Source organism: Chaetodon auriga, chromosome 1 (genome assembly GCF_051107435.1).
Source record: "Chaetodon auriga isolate fChaAug3 chromosome 1, fChaAug3.hap1, whole genome shotgun sequence".
In the NCBI taxonomy this organism is placed as follows: domain Eukaryota; kingdom Metazoa; phylum Chordata; class Actinopteri; order Chaetodontiformes; family Chaetodontidae; genus Chaetodon; species Chaetodon auriga.
This window is the reverse complement of record NC_135074.1, coordinates 5,199,261-5,219,870: the sequence shown is the minus strand read 5'-3', so window position 1 is coordinate 5,219,870 and position 20,610 is coordinate 5,199,261. Positions and strand designations below refer to the sequence as shown.

Below are 20,610 nucleotides of genomic sequence, written 5' to 3'. Positions count from 1 at the left end.
CACCAATTTGTCTGTGTATGTCAAATCACAATAATTAAGCATTATCGATCTCAGATTCAATTAACTTCATTAACGTGGGTTGCACTGGTGATTGGGGAGGGATGGAGAAGAGGGAAGGAGGTGAGGGTGGAGATTATAGGATCTCATCAAGTGGGGAATGGCAGGGGGTGGGTGCATGTTACACACAAATATGTACAAAGACGCACACATGAAGTGCATGAGAAAAAAGGGTTGCTTTCATCTCAGGCCTACAAGTGTCTGCAGCTTTGTTTCAACATAAAATGCTGGCCTACATGAGACTGATGTGGACAGGCTGTCCCTCTCTGCCCCCCCCCCCCCAACACACACACACACACACACACACACACACACAGGCATTGAAACGGCATGGTCCAAGCAGAAGTGTAAACAGACAACTGTGACGTGCCTGTGTGTCTGATAGGGCTGTTAAGTGGTTATATAAGCATGATAAACTGTTTCCTAACATCATAACATCTGCAGAGTGCATAAGTATTTCCTCACTTTCCACACAGACAGGAATACAGGGACGTAGTTCAGAATCACAGCTTCATAATCTTTCCAAGTATTTTGATATGACAGTGAATCAAAAAGTTTCATTTACTTCCTTTTGACCGTTTATTATTAGAATTATTCACTATAATGGCAGTAGCTTTGTTCAGATGTCAAGAATAATTTCCAAGCCCTTCTCGCTCTCCCAGAAACAACCGTGGTGTTTGCCTCGGTTTCAAAATTGTCAATCGGTCCTGGCCTGAAAATGAGATCAAACCATCTCTTCCACCCTGTTGACAATTCATCTGGAACTCTCTCTCTCTCTCTCTCTCTCTCTCTCTCTCCCCCCCCCCCCCTACTAATTAAAAGAGCACCTGTATACCTGGTGTGTCTGGCCCAGGCCTCTTCTACTGGAGCGGTTTTTCTTGATGTTTGTGTGTGTGGATGGGTTTCTCCATATTCATCTCAGTATCTGGGGTTATAGTGTGTTGAACCTCACAGCCTGGACCTAAGCCAGTGGCCTTAGGGCTCATCTCTGCATGTTCATGTTTGTGTGTGAGTGTGTGTGTGGCCCCAGTCTTGACTTCCTTCCAAACCCTGCCTCCCTCCTTGTCCTCCTCTCCCCTCAGTGTCTTCTCTTTCCACCACATTTATTCATGCCTCCTTAGTCCTTCTTCTCTTTGCTCTGTAAATTCTGCCGCAGCTTTATTTGACTGCATTAGCTACAACAATAAATGCAGTAATGGATAAGGTATAAAGTGACCTTTTTCCCAGCCTGCACTCTTCACACGTAAACACAGTGAAACCATGTTGTGGCAAGTTTTGGCCAAAGAACAATGGAGAGGGGACAATGAACAGTCACTCTCTTGCACTCTACAGCAATTCTACAGTGAATAGAAGCAAAACTAATAAGTCTGCTGATAAACGAAGTGTAAATCAGTGGGGCGCTTGTGCGATTACCCTGCGGGGTGTATATATATATATATATATATATATATATTTATATATATATATATATATATATATATTTATATATATTTGTTCAGTTAATTTATCACAATAACCAATAAAGCTACGACTGTCTGGCTACACAGAAAATGCTTTGCATTCATCATGAGACCTGATTGAGATTTTGTGAAAACTGCTTGGCTAGCAGGGAGGTCAGATAAGTAGCTAGAGGTATAAAGGGTTGAAACATCCACTCAAAGTTGTTGTAGTATCAAAGTAAACTTGATTGAACCTACTTAAAAATGAGACAAAGCATAATCAACAATTCCCGTATCACTGGATCTTGTATGAATACGGTGTGAAATAATATCTAGTTTATTGAATTAATAGCAGTAATATTCATTCATTTGGATCACAGTGAGTGGGGATGACACTGGGGTACTTGAGCTCATCTATCAGCGCTGTTAGACAAAAAAAAAAAAAAGGTTAGGAACCACTAGTGTACATTACAAAACACAAAAGTTGCCCTTTGCAATTGCCAGCAAGTTTTTGGTGGATGGTGATACACCACATCACTAAAAAAAAGACATTGTGATGAGGATATTATTAAAATAGAGATGAAAGTACAGGGTATTTATTTTATGATGTCCTAAAGCAATACAGGTACCTGAGTTGAACCAAAACTGTCATTGCTGCATATTCAGTGCAAGCCATTGTATCAATTTATTGTAACACTGTACCTGTTAAATGTCAAAATGTTTCCATATTTCAACATCCTCTGCGTTAAACAAGTCCAGAAATCAGTCGTGCGCTTCATGCTCCATGTAGGTGGATGTAGCCTACACACCAAGGTTTCATTCAGCGCGTACCGGTCTTGCTGGCAAACACTATTTTCTTCCTGATCCTCTCCATGTGTCTCTATACATATCACATACTTGCAGGTACACAGATGGGCACCCACACACACAAATACACACCATGCTCTTATCACACAAAGGCAGCTAATTTGAAGTGGAGTGTGTACGTTGTGTTTTAAAGGAGATTTCACATCGATGTTTGGCCTTGATGAGAGCGCGGGGCTGCTGTGTTCGGCTGTTTCCTCAGCCAGAGCATTGTTCTCTTAAACAGCTGTCGTTTTGGCTGATTCAGAACAGATGGCATGTACATGTGGGTTTGCTCGGCTGCACGTATGTGCGGGCGGGTGGATGTGTCTCCGAGACAGAGTGGGGGAGAGAGAGAGAGAGACAGAGAGAGATAGGGAGAGATGGGAAAGCTTTGAGAAAGGGCGAGTGTGTGCGTGTTTGATATCCATAAATGTTAAAACATGCAGCTAAAATGGAACATCAAGGCTTTAAAATAGTTGTACTTCAATAAAATAACAGACAAACAAGTGTAACTTGTGCATTGTAGATCGGGGTTATGTGACCCTGCATTTTTTGAATGTGCACATAACAGCATCTAATATAAGATGTGTTTCAAGTGTTTCATATGGATCCTTTTGGTCAGACTGAATGCTGGAGCAGACTGCATGTTCAACAGGGAAGCTGCTGAAATCGCCTGAAGGCAGAGTTGTTAGACTACAGCAGTTACAGTACAACTGGTGTGTGGGTGTGTGTGTGCCAGTTTGTGTGTGGGATGTGTGATGGGCTCTGGGATATCTGTGTCTCTGTGCATATGTTTGTCCCACGGCAGTTTTGTATCATCACTGATGGCAACCAGTGGCCTGACAATGACAGAGACTCTTCTCTGTGTTGCTACTGATGCAGTACTAGAACATACACAAATACACACATACAAAAACTTGCAGTGCTTAGATAGGAGTCTGCAACAGCTGAAGTGGGTTATATGATATGGTTGGCAGGTTATGTAGGTATTACTTTTGGAAACCTATATTTTCGGGTGTTTTCAAGCCCATATTTTCTCAAAACTGTAGGCAGGATTTGGAGTTTTGTTTTCAACCTTGTTACCTTGTGTATATTTTTTCCTTCCTGTTGTTAATAAGGAATTTTACTGTGCATTTCCATTGTAGATGTAAGACAATTATGCCTTTTTTTCACTTATCTAGCCTTTGTGTGTCTTTTGAAGTGGTAGATTGCGATTGAATATGTGCTTCCGTGCCACACCCATCCCACTGACCGGCTTACTCTGTGTTTACATACCAGCTTAGATGAGTGATGGCCTGTTTCAGAAAGGAATGCAAGGCACAAGGCCATTGACGTTCACACATACAGGCTCATCCTCTTTGCCAGTGTAGTTGCTAAAACAAGAGGTTTGTGTATGGATGTGCCTGTGTGTGCTTCAATTGTTATTCAGAAATCCAGCCTTAATCACAAAGTGTGAGCATGCAGCATTTCTCATCTGATGTTGTTTTATCCTTTTGATAGACTTATTAACAAAAGAAAACATTCATAGATGTACAGAGGCGAGACTGTGATTTGTCTTGATACATATTTTCTCTGTATGATTTCCATTGTATTATACTTAAACTAGAGGGATTTGAATATAAATTGAAAGCCTCAAGCCCACTCCCTGAAGCTAAACTGTAAATAATAACTCTAAACTTTTTCTAATCTTTGGTAATTGAAGCAAATGGGTTTTGCGGGGAGAGATTTGTTGCAGGCAAACCTACATACATTCATTTTTATTTACGAGGAGGCGAGGGCTGAGCAGTGTAATGAGTGAAAATGCATGCTTAATTTAAATGGCGAGTGTGTCTGTTAGGGAATGCATTAGAGTCTGCAGAAGAAGCGTAAGACATATTAATTGACAGACAGGAACCGCTGTCTCCGAGGTTGATACAAGTAATTTATTACTTCAGAAACGAATGCCACCGCCAGAATGTGCTTCATTAATTTCAAATTTAGTTTTAATTTCAAGCTGTTGCCCCTTGAGAAGAATAAGGTGGCAACTTCTGTTTGAAGAGACATTTTTCCCCTCTCCCTCCCTCCATCTTTCTCTTTCCATCCTCCATCTCTCTCTCTGGCTGTCTCTGATTTTCTGCAGTACAGAACAAAGACCTGGGGGTGGAGAGATAATGGGAGGGGGTGGCAACTTGATTCCGATTTGAAAACAATGTCAGTGTAAAAGGGGAAAGTTAGAACAGAATTACTGCATCAGTTAATGATAGGAAATACTTTGTGAATGTTACTGGATGATTGCTGTGTTTCCTGTGGAGAATATGAGAGTGCCAGTATCTTGCATTTCTATCAACTCCCCGCTTGGTGAAGAAACAGGAATACAGAGCTGAGAATCTCCATCATTAGATATACTGTCATTTTGGTTCTAACAAATCTGTCTTTTTGTTTCTCTGCCTATGCAGCATACGTTCCTGAAGATGAGAAAGAAGCAGCCCTTTTGGATGAGGATCTGGATGGAGATGACTCAGGTCAGGAAGGGGAGGAGCCTACTGCCAAGTTCCTATGTCAGGACAAGGACTTCCTTCTCAAGGACAGGCCAGGATCCACTGGCTTCCATGACTCCCCTAATGCTGCTGACTTCTCTGGTCAGGAACTGGACAGTGAGTCTCACCTGAGCGAATCCAGTGACAGAATGTCTGACTTTGAGAGCTCCTCACTCAAAAATGAGGATGATGTCCTCCTCTCTAAAGACCCTTCAAATGCCCTGTCTTCCTCCTCTGCCATGATGGCTGCTGCCAACGCTGCTGCCCCAGTAAGTGGAGAAGAGGCCATGTCAGCCACAACAGGGTCTGTGGCTGACAGCCTCGAGAAGATGAAGGCCATTTACACCTCTTTCCTGACCAACTCCTATTGGTCCACACTGAATCTGAACCTGAGCCAAGCCCCTGCAGAAAAACCCCCTCGTAGTCACAGCAGCAGCAGTAGTAGCAGCAGTAGCAGTAGCTGTGGAAGTGGAAGCTATGACTGGCATCAGACAGCTATGGCTAAAACCCTCCAGCAGGCTTCACAGAACCACCAACACAGACTGAGTCTGGTTCAACATCCCACAGTGGCTGTATCCACAGCATCTACAGAACCCAACCTCTTTAGTACCGTCCAGCTGTACCGGCAGAGCTCCAAGCTGTATGGCTCTATATTCACTGGTGCCAGCAAGTTCCGCTGTAAGGACTGCAGTGCGGCGTATGATACACTGGTGGAGCTCACAGTGCACATGAATGAGACAGGCCACTACCGCGACGATAACCATGAGGCAGATGGTGAGGGTGCCAGACGGTGGTCAAAACCCAGAAAGCGTTCCTTGCTTGAGATGGAGGGGAAGGAAGATGCACAGAAAGTCCTAAAGTGCATGTACTGTGGGCACTCCTTTGAATCCCTTCAGGATCTAAGTGTCCATATGATCAAGACGAAACACTACCAGAAAGTGCCTCTGAAAGAGCCTGTTACACCAGTGGCAGCTAAGATTATCTCCTCGGCTCGAAAGAGAGCCCCTATAGACCTAGACATCCCTAGCTCACCTGACTCTAATGGAGGCACCACACCTAAGCCCACCTCCCTCAACGACTCTAATGACATACTCCAGAAGGTGACCAACCCTTACATCACACCTAATAACCGCTATGGACACCAGAACGGTGCCAGCTATGCCTGGCAATTTGAATCCAGGAAGTCACAAATCCTCAAATGCATGGAGTGTGGCAGTTCTCATGACACACTGCAAGAGCTAACCGCTCACATGATGGTGACAGGACACTTTATTAAAGTCACAAACTCTGCTATTAAGAAAGGCAAACCAATTATAGAGTCATCCACCCCAGCACCCACATCCAATTCAACAGCTGAAGAAAAGTTCCAGTCCGTTCCCTTGGCAGCCACAACCTTCTCCCCTCCACCTGCCCCTGTGCCTCCTCCAACCAGCATCTCCCCCACTGCCATGGTTGTGGACATAAAAAAGGAGGAGAAGGAGGAGGAATGCACTAAAGAGCCCATCATCAATAATGGTAACAATATCAACAAGGAGAAGAAGGCAGGGGGAGAGGAGGAGGCTGAGGAGAAGTTTGATATTTCTTCAAAATACACGTATCTGACTGAGGAGGATCTGGACGAAAGTCCAAAAGGGGGTCTTGATATCCTGAAGTCCTTAGAGAATACAGTGACCTCAGCCATCAACAAAGCCCAGAATGGGGCGCCAAGCTGGGGTGGATATCCAAGTATCCATGCTGCCTACCAGCTACCAAACATAATGAAGCTGTCTCTAGGCAACTCCGGGAAGAGCTCTCCCCTTAAGTACATGTTCCCTGGAGGGGAGATCCTCTCTCCCACTGGTAAGAGCCAGCCTCTGATCTCCCCTTCCAGCTGCCAGACCTCTCCGCTGCCAAAAAATAACTTCCATGCTATGGAGGAACTGGTCAAGAAAGTGACAGAGAAAGTGGCCAAGGTAGAGGAGAAAATGAGAGAGCCCGGTGGTGTTGTGAGGGGATCTCCTCTGAGACGTACCACACCCTCACCTTGCAACAGTGAGGCTGGTGACTCAGCACGAGGAGAGTCTCCCAAAGAAAACAGAACAGGAGGCTGTAGTAAAACTCCTGAGAATTCAAGTGGAGTGGAAAAAGTAGTAGGTGATGGAAGTGGAGCCAATCACAAAGATTCAAATGGGGATATTTCAGGAAAGGAGTCTGTGGAGAATGGAATGGATTCCACTGCTGTGACGTCCCCCCTGCCTGCCTCCCTGTGTGGCAGTACAGCTATCATCACAGACCATCCACCTCCAGAACAACCATTTGTCAATCCTCTCAGCGCACTGCAGTCAGTAATGAACGTCCACCTGGGGAAGGCGGCTAAGCCTGCCCTGCCTTCCCTTGACCCCATGAGCATGCTGTTCAAGATGAGCAACAGCCTGGCAGAGAAAGCAGCAGTGGCAGCGTCCACCCCACCAACACAGACCAAAAAGCCCAGTCATGACCACTTAGACCGCTACTTCTACCAGACACATCTAAACAATGACCAACCCATTGATCTTACCAAAGGCAAAAATGCTGACAAAAATAGCGGTAGTGGTTCTTTGGGTTCAACAGCTCTCTCTTCTACCACCTCCACCCCGTCCTCAATTTCTCCCTCCTCCACTGTCACTATGACCAAAGCCTCAGCTGCTGTAGCTTCCTTTATGGCCACCTCCCCTTTGAGAGAAAATGCATTGTCAGACATTTCTGACATGTTGAGGAACCTGACAGAGAGTCAGGCTGTCTCCAAGTCCTCCACACCTACCAGCCTGTCCGAGCGCTCCGACATTGAAGGTGTGACTCAGGAGGAGACAGAAGATGTTTCACCAGCCCAGAAACGTAAAGGCCGCCAGTCCAACTGGAACCCTCAACACCTCCTCATCCTACAAGCCCAGTTTGCTTCCAGTCTGAGACAAACAAGTGATGGAAAGTACATGATGTCAGACTTGAGCCCACAGGAGAGAATGCACATCTCCCGTTTCACTGGCCTCTCAATGACAACAATATCCCACTGGTTGGCTAATGTCAAGTACCAGCTGAGGAGAACCGGTGGCACCAAGTTCTTGAAAAACTTGGATTCAGGCCACCCAGTGTTCTTCTGCAGCGACTGCGCCTCTCAGATACGCTCACCATCCACCTACGTTAGCCACTTGGAATCTCACTTGGGCTTTCGTCTGCGAGATCTGGCCAAGCTTTCTGGGGAGCAGCTGCTCAGCCAGATATCGCAGCAACATCATCAACAACGCCACACCAAAGGACTATCTGAAAAACTGCTTTCTAATCTTCATCCATCCAGCCACCCTCTACCCTCTTCTCTACCCACATCCCTACCGACTCCCTTACCCATCTCCCTGCCCTCATCCTTAACCACCTCTCTGCCCTCAACTGAATCCCCATCACCCTCCCCCGACAACGATGACGACAGTGGGGCCATGCACCAGTGCAAGCTCTGCAACCGGACTTTTGCGAGCAAGCATGCAGTCAAGCTTCACCTGAGCAAGACTCATGGGAAGTCCCCTGAGGACCATCTCATGTATGTGTGTGAGCTGGAGAAACAGTAGCACTGACTGTGGACAATGCTGCATTCTTTTGTAATGGCTCACTCTCTCTTGCCCTGTCTCTCTGAAGCATTTCACTGACATTTCTTTCAAAGAAAAGAAAGGATAATTGACGTGATGGAACTGCACAAAGATGACATACAACTACTGCTTTGAGTTTTGGCACATGGTTTTAAATTTTGTGTTGTAGCAGTTTTTTCTTTTGTTTCTGTGTGAGATAGACTCACTCTGGCCCAAGACTAGGAGGAATAGTGACTTTTTTTTCAAAATGTGCAGATCGGGGTAAGATATAGATGGAAGATGGATATACTATATGAAGGTTTAAAAAAGAGATTCTAAAATGAAGTGGTGCATATTTTGAAACGTGTAAATGGAATTAAGGTCCTTTATATTTTGGCATCACTTGGGTGTGATAAGCTGCATGCATAAATGAAACAGTTTAGTTAAACATTTTATAACTAAATCTGGTGCACTTTCCATGATTTGTTTTTTCTTTTCTATTTTTATTGTTCCACTCGCTCTATCTTGTTTTGTTTTTTTTTACCCAATTTAACCCTCTGAGTACGTCAAAGCACTTCTACACCTAAGACCCAAACACTATTGACTCAAGATTTGAGATTGGGAATTATTGAAGCTATTGTGAAAATTAGATGGACGATGCGTACATTGTGTGTGCAATGCCTGTTCCCCAGTCATACAGTATGTTGAGTCTAATCCTAGACATGAAAGCATTTTTTTAAAAGGAGATTATCTATTCACTCCAAGGTTTACATCTTGGGCTTAATATTTGTCAGAGAGATGCTTGCAGGACTTGACACAAGCATTGTAGCTATGTGGTAAAAAACAAAAAAAACAAATCTGAAGTCTTTTACTTTGGTCGATCAGGGACCTATATTAATTCAGGTCTGTGTAAAATATGTATATACAAACATATTAACTAATTCCTGTCTAAATTATGCATCATTTCTATATTTTTAATTTAAAAGGATTATGACTATCTGCTGGTGCACAGTATATGAAGACATAAATAATTGTTTTGCACAATAGTTTTATAAATGTGTTATTTAATCAAGGGATATGGAAAAGATAGGTAGCAAAAGGATGACAACAGGTGAATCTTTTTATTCCCAACTCGTGCTCAAAGGGTTAAAGACTCTTTTTACCAGACACTACTCTACATGTGCCGCTGTATGAACACTAAAAAGATATTAAAGGTTGTACAAAAAAGATGTTACTTTATGAAGATATTTCACATGTAAACTGTTATTTATAAGCACTCTTGGTTGTTTCATATTGTTGAATGCCTTTTCGATTGGTCCTATTTTTTTGTTCTGTCTAATTACTCTGCCATGATTCCACACTGCAGCTTTATCTTTTTGGGATATGAAAGGTAACCATGGTTACACTAACCTCTTGAGTGACAAGTTCTGCTACATTTTTGGCAGTTAATTTGCTGAAGTAACTGACAGCTGCCAGTGTAGAGAAATAAAAAAAAATCCTTATGTGTAAAATATCGGCATGTAAACAGCACAGATACTGTAATGCATTCTGTGCCGTTAGTCTTTTTCATTTCGTTCTATCGTTTTCTGTTGTTGTTGTTCTTGACAATGAACCCCCATTATATGACTTCATATAACCTTGTTTTCTACTGCAGCATTAAAAAAAGGAAACAGTTTTTTGCAATAATGTGTGTGTGCATCTTGTGTCATGGCTATCAATTATGTGTGCTGTGCAGCCCCTAATGAGCACATTAGACTGGGAGTGTGTCAGCGTCTGTCTGTGACGAGCTGCAGACTAGTTTACAGTGAGTGGCAGTAGCAGGGCCGTGTGGGAGACAAACACACACGCACACACACACACACACACACACACACACACACACACACACACACACACACACACACACATATGCAAACAGACACCTCATTGTTGGGCTTTCCCAGTAGCCTCTTCTGCTGTCCTGGTGGCATAGACTAAGCATATACTGCACATATAAGACTGAGCCTTCAACAGAAGAAACAGCCTCAGAAATAGTTAACAATCAAATGACAAAAAGTTGTTTTATCATTGTAAGGGGGCAGTGGAGCAATCAAAGAACCAGAGAGCAAATGAGCTCCATACTCACCTTCTTTCTCTTTCCACACAGGATATGAAAGAATAAAGACACACACAGGCACACACAAGTTCCCCTTCCATATCTTCAGCTCTATAATTACCTCCAACGTCCATTTTGTGACTACTCTCTGCAGGGTAAGAAACCTGGCAGGCATATTTGTTTAGGCTTCATGGGAGATGACAACAATGCTGACAAGATGAGCAGGTCCTTTCAAGTGTTTATTTATTCATAATTTTGCCTGTCCAGAGATGTGATTAAATAGGAATTGCATCACTATCAATTTGATGATATGTGCTGCACAACAGTATGATATAGATAAAGTGAAGAGTTGAAGCTTGCACGAAGAAGAGGTATGTGAGAGCTACTTTCTGGCCAAAGATCTGCACAAGAATCAGTATAGGTTCCATAAGCGAATGAAAATACAGAGGTAGGTATTCACTAGAGAAGGAAATGTTGAACAACTAGCACAAACACTCAACACACATGTAAATCTGCATATACAATACAAAATGCATCACATAAACATATATACTGCACACATAATACAGTCCAGTGATGCAGTGCTGTGTGTGCCTGAAATGCATCATTTGTTCTGCTCCGTTCTGTTGTTACTATGCTGAAAGAACATCACGTGCATGGGCAAGTACACACACCTGCACACAACACAGACACACAGCAACTCTAAATTGTATGAACCAGGATACCAAATGATCTTCTTTTCTTCACACAGACTCACATGAGGCCAGTACACACGCACGCATGCACACACACACACACACACACACACACACACACACACACCTCTCAACAGCCAGGTATAAGGACTTCATCCGCAGTGACAAGGTGCCACTTTGTGTGAAAATGTCAGCCTTCAACAGTGCAGCCTGAAGTCTGGCACCATATTTAAGGCTCTCATTAGCCTCAAAGAAAATATGCGTGAAATTGAAGTGTAAGAAAGCCATTTTCTCTTCCCCAGCCTTCACATCCGGTAAGCAGAGGCAAGGGCTTATTAAGGTTCAAAACTAGCATACAGAAGACAATGGTATCACCACTGGGATGTGTACACACACAGATACTCACAGGGCAACATGCATGCATTTACTATGCATCTCAATGTACCCCTAATTGCAAAACCCCATGGATTACATCCAGTGAAGTCAAATGATGAGGTAAACACCAACATTTATGGCTTTTCCCCTCCTTCTCATTTCTGTTGAATCCAAGGTATAACCAAAGTAAATTGATGGCTGTTCTGTAACCATGTGGAGAATATGCATGGATTTGTTGCTTTTGAAATGTAACACTCTGAAGCGTTAGACACAGTCAGAATCACCGGGCTGCTAACACTGAGTACTAGAACTCTGAACACACTAAAGTAGAAGGTTTTGATTTTTGACTGACTATTCTGTTGCAAATAGATGCCTGCAGATGACTATAACTGGGTCTTATTTTTTTACATCACAATGGGACCACAGTATGAAGCCTTGCCCTAGTCCAAGTTCAATAAAAGTTAATAGCAATACCACAGAAAATGAATATTTTACATTATGTTTTTGTCTAGGCGTTCTTCCAAAAAAGGCCATTTGCTGTATCTAGATAAATATCCATACCATACTTGTATTAAGCCAGTCTATACTTAGGCCTTCTGTATTCCTATTTTGGGTATCTGTACTTATATTTAAGCTATATATCTGAATATTGAGGCCATTTACCATATTTATAATTCCAGACCCTGCGTAATATGCCTATTTGCACTGAATACCTTGGCTGTGAATTACTCACTGACGCAGCATATCCTCATGCTTGGAATTTCATTGGCTATATGACGCACTGGTCATCTGCCCAATGCAACTGGGGAGAACAAGGCCCTTCCTTTTAATGATTCTCGTTGGCCATGTGTCATTTGTACAGATGAAATAGAAGATCCTAATTGGTCAAGTCAGGTGTCAACTGAAAGGTCAGAGTACAGCAGTCATTTTGAGAACAACATACCACTACACATATGTGCTTACAAGATTTCTAATGGAGAAAACATGGCTCATTTGCAATGATAAAACAGCCTTCTCTGAATTAGTATTTTGAACAAAATGTTTTAGTGGATTGGATCATCTGGACTTTGTTTGTTGCTGCTCTTGGTTGTATTTCCCATTGCGATTGTATCTTGAAATGGTTTGCATCATTTGAATCACAAAAATCTCTTAAACTTAAACATAGCATTTGTATAAATAGATGGATCCACTTAACACTGCCACAACCCGCAGGTTGTGAAACAGTTCTTTGAAACAGTTTTCTTTTTATACTCATAAAACTTCAATTCATCTAAACACCTTTACAACACCTTTATGAGGATCATAATGATTTACACCCAAATCCACACAAGAGGGGAAAAGGTGGTTGAAGTTAATATAATCATCTTGAAGAACTCAGTCCTGGTTGATTTGACAACATCTGTGGTTACTGGTGTTAATGTGCACTTTAATAATGCGGGCCCCAGAGCTGCATTTGAAATAACATATGCCCCATGTTTACTGGGGATTGTTAAAGTACCTTGATAAAATATAGAACAAATTTGCCTCTTTACAGCCCAAACAAACAGTGGGCTAGGCTGCTTTATGTGGCATTGTGTTAATAAAGAAATATTAAAAAGATAGTTATAAATGCTGTTCAACTCTGGCAATGCAAGAAAAAATGGACTCCACTAGCTGCAATGAAAATGACTTTCTACAAAGAGAATTACACAATGTGAAAACACCATCCAGATTTTGCTGAAAAAATGTTTTCCATAAACATGACAAAAAATGGGATTTTATGTAATGGAAATCATCATTTTTTGAACTTTAAGGTCCACATGATCCACAACTGGTCAATGAATCAAATAATTAGCCACAATTCTGTTAATCGGCAAAAGTAATTCCTCATGCAACGAGTATACAACCATGCCAGCTAAAAGTACTAAACATTGGCTGGTTTAAGTGTTTCAAATGCAGTAATTTGCCGCTTATATTTTTTTGGACAACAATGTGCATAGATGTCACCTCACGCTCTGAAAACTTTTTAGGCCGGCTGGCGGCATTTACTCTAGGGAAGGCAATGTCAGTCTCTCTGTCAGCCTACCATTTCTGTCCAGACTGAAATATCTCAGAACTTTTGGATGGATTGCCATTAAATTTTGTACAAATATCCATGTTTCCAAGAAGTCCTACTGGATTTGCACTTTGGATTTGATTTTTCCTGAGGAACCACCATGAGGTTAACATTTGTGAAATATCTTGACAACTGCTGGATGTATTGCTATGAAATTTGGTGCGGACATGATCCTAGAATGATTTTTTTCTCTTTACTGATCTCTTAACCTTTACTTGAGCACCATCATCAGGTCACCAAATAATGTAATAATAATAATGTAATAATTAGATCCCTGGCTTTGGCAGTCCACATGCTGAAGTACCCTTGGGCAAGATACTGAACCCCCCAAAAACTGCCCCTGATGCTGTGCCATCGGTGCGTGAATTCATACGTACATCGCTTTGGATAAAAGGGTCTGCCAAATGACTAACTGTAATTGTAATTGCAACCATTACTCAACATAAAAACCACAATTCAACTATCAGTGAATGAGTCCTTATCTCAACAAAAAACTCCTCTTTTGGATCCTAGGAAGTAAACAAAAATACTCAGTTTGAGACTCAATACAACAGCTGGCTAACAAAATTAACCCCATGTGAGGTCTCTTGTGTCTAATAGAGAGGTTTAGTGATTCTCCGACAACTCAGGAGTTACCCTCTTTAGTTCGCCCAATGTGTTGCTGTCGGCTCCAGGGAATAGCCATCCTGGGAGTGGGTTGGTTTGCTGGTGGGTCCACAGAGTAGAGAGGATGTGTTGGAGAAAAACCCAATTCAGTAGAAAGAATGAACTATGAATGAAACAATTTTGGCTCTTTGCCCGGGGTTGGCAAACTAATCAGTGATCACTGTCAGTATGGACCGGGCCTCTTCCACTGGTGACTGATGTTACATGTGCATATTTTCTGAATACATTAATATTCTGTGGGCAAGCTTTGGCAGGCTGGATGTAACCCATGGGCCCCATCCAGCCCACCACATGGTTGTTTTCAATGGTTTCACTATTTTTAGACATGAAATGAAAACAAAAATATTCAATACTTCAATGGATTACAGAGATAACCATTAGTTGTAGCCATACTCCTGTTGAAGGTATAATATGTACATAGGGCTCTCCTAAATGTCTGAAGAAGGCAACTGTTAAAAACAATTGCCCTTTTCTGTGAACTATGTTAAATTTTCAATGAGAAGTAGAACCTCTGAGATGTAAAAGGCCTGTATTGTCTGAAGCCAGCTATACCAGTGAACATTAACATCTTAATAGTGGTTTTGGAGATGGTGCTATGTGCCAACATACCACACCCTCATTGTAGCCCACACAATGCAACCGTCAGATTCCCCCAGGAACATAGAGGGAGCCTCCACAACAGTAAGCTGCTCACATGCATTTGAGGAAGGTGTGCTGCAGATCCAGATAGCTTTATCTAAAGCAGGGGGCTGGTGGGAGGGAGGGAATACAAGCTCAGTGGATATACACCACACAATGGAATCACACGGCATAACACAAATAAAGTCAGGGTACAAGCAAGCACACTCGGCACACAAAGACACACAGAGAGCACCCTGTCCATCTCGCTTTCTCTTGATTTCTTTTTCTGTTGCCATTTCTACTCTCTCCTGTTCTTTCCATCACTTGCATGCACAGACAGTCACACATTGCTACCTATAGGCAGACTAGTCCACTGCCTCACACATCCTATTATTTGTTTTCCTTAACAATAATAGAGTTCTTATTGCTAATATTTTCTGTCAGTGTAAAGCCAACCAATGGAACATTTTCTGAGCAGGTCTCATCTCTCTCTAGTATGAATAGATCTAATTGGCTGATACCAGGAATAATTTGTCAGAGCAGATTTATGCCACACTTTAATGGTGACAACCCGTAATAAAAATATTACTAAATTTAATCAGTAGGTATGTTGATGGAACATCAAAGACAGAAACAGTATTCTGCAATTCTACAATATTTGAAGATTATTTAATATTATTCATATGCAACACTCAACGCCCTGAGATACTTATCCGTCTGGAGGCAGAGAGCCTTTGACAGGGTCAAAGTAGATTATATCTTTTTGACCATGTCAGCATTCTGATTTGGCTCAAAATTAAATTCCTTAACTATATTATCATATGCTCAATCTCAGGCCTTAGTACAAACAAACAACATGAGTTCCAGTTACATTCCCCTTAGTCGATCTACTACATTATCTACATCACTGCTGCTATTCACCGCTACTTTTCTGCGTATAGCAAAAGACTATGAATTAGTGAAGTTATTAACCTTTGAAAGGATTTGGGGTAGTATTGGGATATAAACTCAAGCTCCTTGAGAACTTTAACTCTTTACCATTTGCAATTTAAATACTTTGGGATAAATATTGCTCAAATGTTTTCTGATCTTTTTGAACAAATTTATATGGCCCAACAATGCTGAATTTTGACTGCTGGGCAAACTTTCCTAAATCTCTCTTGTGGGCCAAGTTGATATTGACCTGAGACATGATTGATTTCTATTCTTTCCTATCCTCCTTCATAAGCCCTTTTTCAAGAAATTATACATCTCTAATATCTTAATTTTATTTGGAACAAGAAAATTCCAAGAACTAAGAAATCTGTCTTTTAAGACCCAAGACACAGGTGTGGGACTTCCTCTCTTTCACCTTTATCAGTGGCAGTCAGAATATGAAGCTGTGAAGCTTTTCAGGCCTAATGATCCTTGTTTTTATTTCTATAGTTTTTACAGTAGTACTTACAAACCAGGTGTTGCATGAAAGTGTCAGAAGTAACATCAATATCCTATGTGCATATTACACATATTACCAAGATCACAAACTCACTCACACATGCACGCAGGCACACACACACACACACACACACACACAGCTACTCTGGTTCTTTGCCAACAACATGTCAGTCAAACAAAACATTTTTTGTGAGAAGGACGCACTTAATAAAAAAACTGCACACAGTGTTGTGCGAATGCTTGTGGGATTTTGTAACATGGAGTGAGTTACTCATTGAATGTGAGCAGGGAGAGAAACACAAGTCTTCACTGTAGTCACTACCCTTATGCTGTGGCATAATACTTATACTGTGAAAACCTACTATTTTGACAGCTCCACTTACTTTATTGAGCCTTTATTCTGTATAACAGCAAAGAAAATTCAAAGCTTCAACTGCCCTGTTTACTCAGTTGATATTGATTGAGTGGAGTTTTCAACTCAAAGAGGGCCTCCTAACAAATATCTGCCAGGATCTGCAAAGAGGCTCTAAAAGGGCCTTCTCTGCCTTGCCTCACCGTCGATAGATTCAACCACTCTACTCTCTGCCCTGAAACGATTCAGATTGATTTTCAAAAATTCATATGTTGTACTGTGGATTCAGCCATGGACTCTAACAACCTCATGCTACACCCTCTACAATCAAACAAAAGCAGACAAAATATAGAAACAAATTCTGAGGTTGCATCACTAAGACTTTTCTCCAGATACACTGACAGCACACGCTAATTATGTGCAGATATGGGCAATGATGCTGTGCTTAATCATAGCCAAAACACCATAAATACAAGCTGTCAATTGGGGAAAGAGTTTAAGTCAGCCTAGTGATAAATACAAGTATGACATACGGAAATACTTTGTGGTCACTGATTTCTCCTGCTTGGCATCTAGAATTGCAGAAGTTTGTTAATACAGGTTGCAAACACCGCAGCCATTCCACTATTGCTGGCAGTTCATGGGAAGGAAAATTAAAGCCTAAATTATATTTGCAACTAATCTGCTTGTATTTGCCTAAAGTTGATGTAAATTATAAAACAGTTAATTCCGACCAAGTAATTTGATTGGACAAGAGACATTCCACGAGTGCTGGTATAGAGTACAACAGCACTGGGACTTTTTACTGACATTATCACTCCGCTGCACAGGCGTTTTAATAACCGTTAATTAACATTACATCAGTTGTTAACTATCTTAGATTGTGGCAAACTTTGCACCGCAAAGATGGACATATTTCCACAAATAACATTTGATCTAAATTATGAATGGTCATCAGACTCAGAGGAAGTCAAAGGGAAGGAAAGAGGCCTGGATACACAAGCGCAAACCAGGTGTGCTGATCTGACATCAGCCGATCTCGACAAATTAGAGAAGAGCAAAAATGAAGCTAACACTGTAAGGCAGACAACCTGGGCTCTGAACTGCCTTCAGACTTGGCTGAATCTAAAAAATATCCAGGTCAACTTTCAGTTAGTTAAGAAGACCGAGCTGAACACAGTGTTGAGGCAGTTTTATGGACCGATCCAGACAACTACAGGGGAGCTCTACAGCATCAGCAGCTACCTTGGACTTCGGGCTGGATTAAATAATTTTATCAAGGGACCTCCGGTTAGCCGTTCATGGAACTTATGGCAGGACCGAGCGTTTATACCAGCTAACAATGTTTTCAAAGGAGTCGTCAAAGAGATAAGAGGGGCAGGGAAGGACAAAACAACACACCACCCCCTGATCTCATCTGAAGACCAGCGCATCTTAAAATATTCTGCAGCACTGAGTCCAGACAATCCGAAAGGCTTACTGAACAAGCTCTGGTATGATATTCAGTTGCACTTTGGACACAGAGGCAAAGAGGGGAATCGGGATCTCAAACCTGACTCATTCATCCTTAAACGTGACGACAATGGAGCAAAATATTTCACCATGACGTTCAATGAAGAAACAAAAAATCATTAAGACCCACTGGAGAGAGACAGAGAAAACCAGAGGGGCGCTATGTATGAGCAGCGAGGGAATGCGCTCTGCCCGGTAGCGTCGCTCGAAAAATACCTGAAGAAAGTTCCGCCTGATGCAAAGGCCCTGTATCTGCAGCCGAGGAGGGTAACAGTGGCGACAGACAGCTTCTGGTATACCACCGTTCCCCTGGGAATAAACCAGCTGTCACAGATGTTACTCCGGATGTGCAAAGAGGCAGGGACACACACAGGCATAGGTGAGATGCTTTATATACAGACACAAACCACAATGTCAATTTTGATTCATTAGTAATGTGTCGCAGAACATAAAATACATATCTAAACAAAAACTTGTTTCACAGTTCTGATCCAGCTGTTAACTCATCAGAAACACACATCATGCCACCAAAGCGTCTGTCCACAGACTCTTATTTCAGTGGTTGCACAATAAATGGAAACATTCAGATAAATGTAAGTGATACAAAGTAGCGGTAATATGCAGACACAGAGTAGCAAGCTTGTGTGTAGGAAATGTTTATGTGCTGCCTGGCAACAGCCTTGTCTCCCGTCCAGCTGCAGAACCATTTGTGTTGGCGGAGCCAAATAAGTGATTAAATAAACAAACAAATCATAATCTCTTGTCGCTTATTGCTGTTAACTAATAAAATGCGCTTGTAGAACTTTTTGTATAAAAGTAATACCACACTCGAGGTCGTGCTGTTGTGCTGATATTTAGCACAACAGCACGACCTCAAGTGTGATATTGCTCAAATAACATGTTACCATTCACATTGAACTCATTCAGCTGTAAAACATCAAAGAAAAGTTCTATGAGAGCAAAAGATCATTCTCTGATTCCTTGTCATCAGGTCTCTTAGCCATTAATTCACCAGAACCACTCTTCTTGGTAACATTACTAGGGCCTTGATTTGCTAATGTCTTGCTTTGGGAGAGAGTTATTCATTTGCACAACTACTGATGTCTCAGATCATGGGAATGGCATATGTAAATTCTGAGGAGGTTCTTGGGCTAGATTCCGTAAGAAGACTATGGGGAGTATGCCTGGAGACTTGGAAGCTGCACATCAAAATCATACATCAGAGGCAACTGGAAGGTAGAGACATGACATTTACTTGCTTTTTTAATACAGTATTTAAAGAATCCTTAGAAGGGTTAACTTTGAGGTTTCATACTCTAGTGCTACTCTGGATCTTCTTTTATGTGCATGTAAGACGACGAACAAACCCGGATAGGATACAGTTTGCTTGCAAAAAGATATAATCTATTGTTTCACTGTCATTTGAAATGATAAAATCACTCATAAATTATTCTTATTATCAATCATTATTAATTAGAATAGTAGAATATATTTTGATAAAGTCATTTATCAGTATCCTCATCAACTCACTGGGCATATAAATAAAAGCTATTCAAATTTATTGCAGGATTTTCTGTCATTGAATCAGGCTTTCACCATCTTTAGGGATGTGCACATCTACCTTTGTAGAACAGCCAATAGGAACACCTTCTCTCTAAAATTACCTGTGAGTGGCCAAAGCCCTCCATCACGGGCGAGGTTTTCTGAAGCCTGAAAGCAGAGCCAAGAGGAGGTGGAGAGCACTACATTTCTGTTAGAAAGCTTGAATTACAATGTGCTGAAAGGTTTTTGCAGATTGTTTTTGCCCAATGCTGCAAAAATAAAAATAAAAATAAAAATAAAAATAAAAATAAAAATAAAAATAAAAATAAAAATAAAAATAAAAATGCATTCCTCAGCTTTAAATTCAAATCAGTTCCAATGGACTTGTACATTCTGAGTTTTAGTGTTCAGTTTTTTGGGGAGTTCAGTTTAGTTGGTTAACTTTGAAATGCAACTGCACTGTTGACCAATTCAAACTGTCTTGACATTACTGACCTTCAGAGGAGTGCAGACCCTAAGAGTCTAAAATAGAGCAATCTATCATATTACCTGTGTTACACCATCCAATTTCATATAAAACTGCTCTGCAGGAGTATAAACTGCTGCACAAAAGAGATGCGGCATGGCTCACGTTCAGCTGTGAGACAACATTCAATACAAATCCATCTCTTGAATGGACTGGTTAATGTAGGTAGCTAGCCTAGCTAATAGCCACAGTGCCTAGAAACTACTATCATCACCTATTTTGCGGTCACATGCAAATGAATCTCACAGTGCCACTTCCTGGACTTAC

At 41.6% G+C, this 20,610-nt stretch overlaps 1 protein-coding gene across 1 annotated transcript in view; it reads left to right on the top strand.

Annotated features, from left to right (window-relative positions):
• Positions 1-10,105, top strand: part of tshz3b (teashirt zinc finger homeobox 3b) — a 39,889-nt gene extending 29,784 nt beyond the window's left edge. The window contains exon 3 of the mRNA XM_076734188.1: positions 4,778-10,105. Within this exon, the coding sequence (XP_076590303.1) occupies positions 4,778-8,433 (3,656 nt within the window). The 3' untranslated portion in view covers positions 8,434-10,105. The remainder of the gene's footprint in view (positions 1-4,777) is intronic.
• The last annotated feature ends 10,505 nt before the right edge of the window (positions 10,106-20,610 follow it).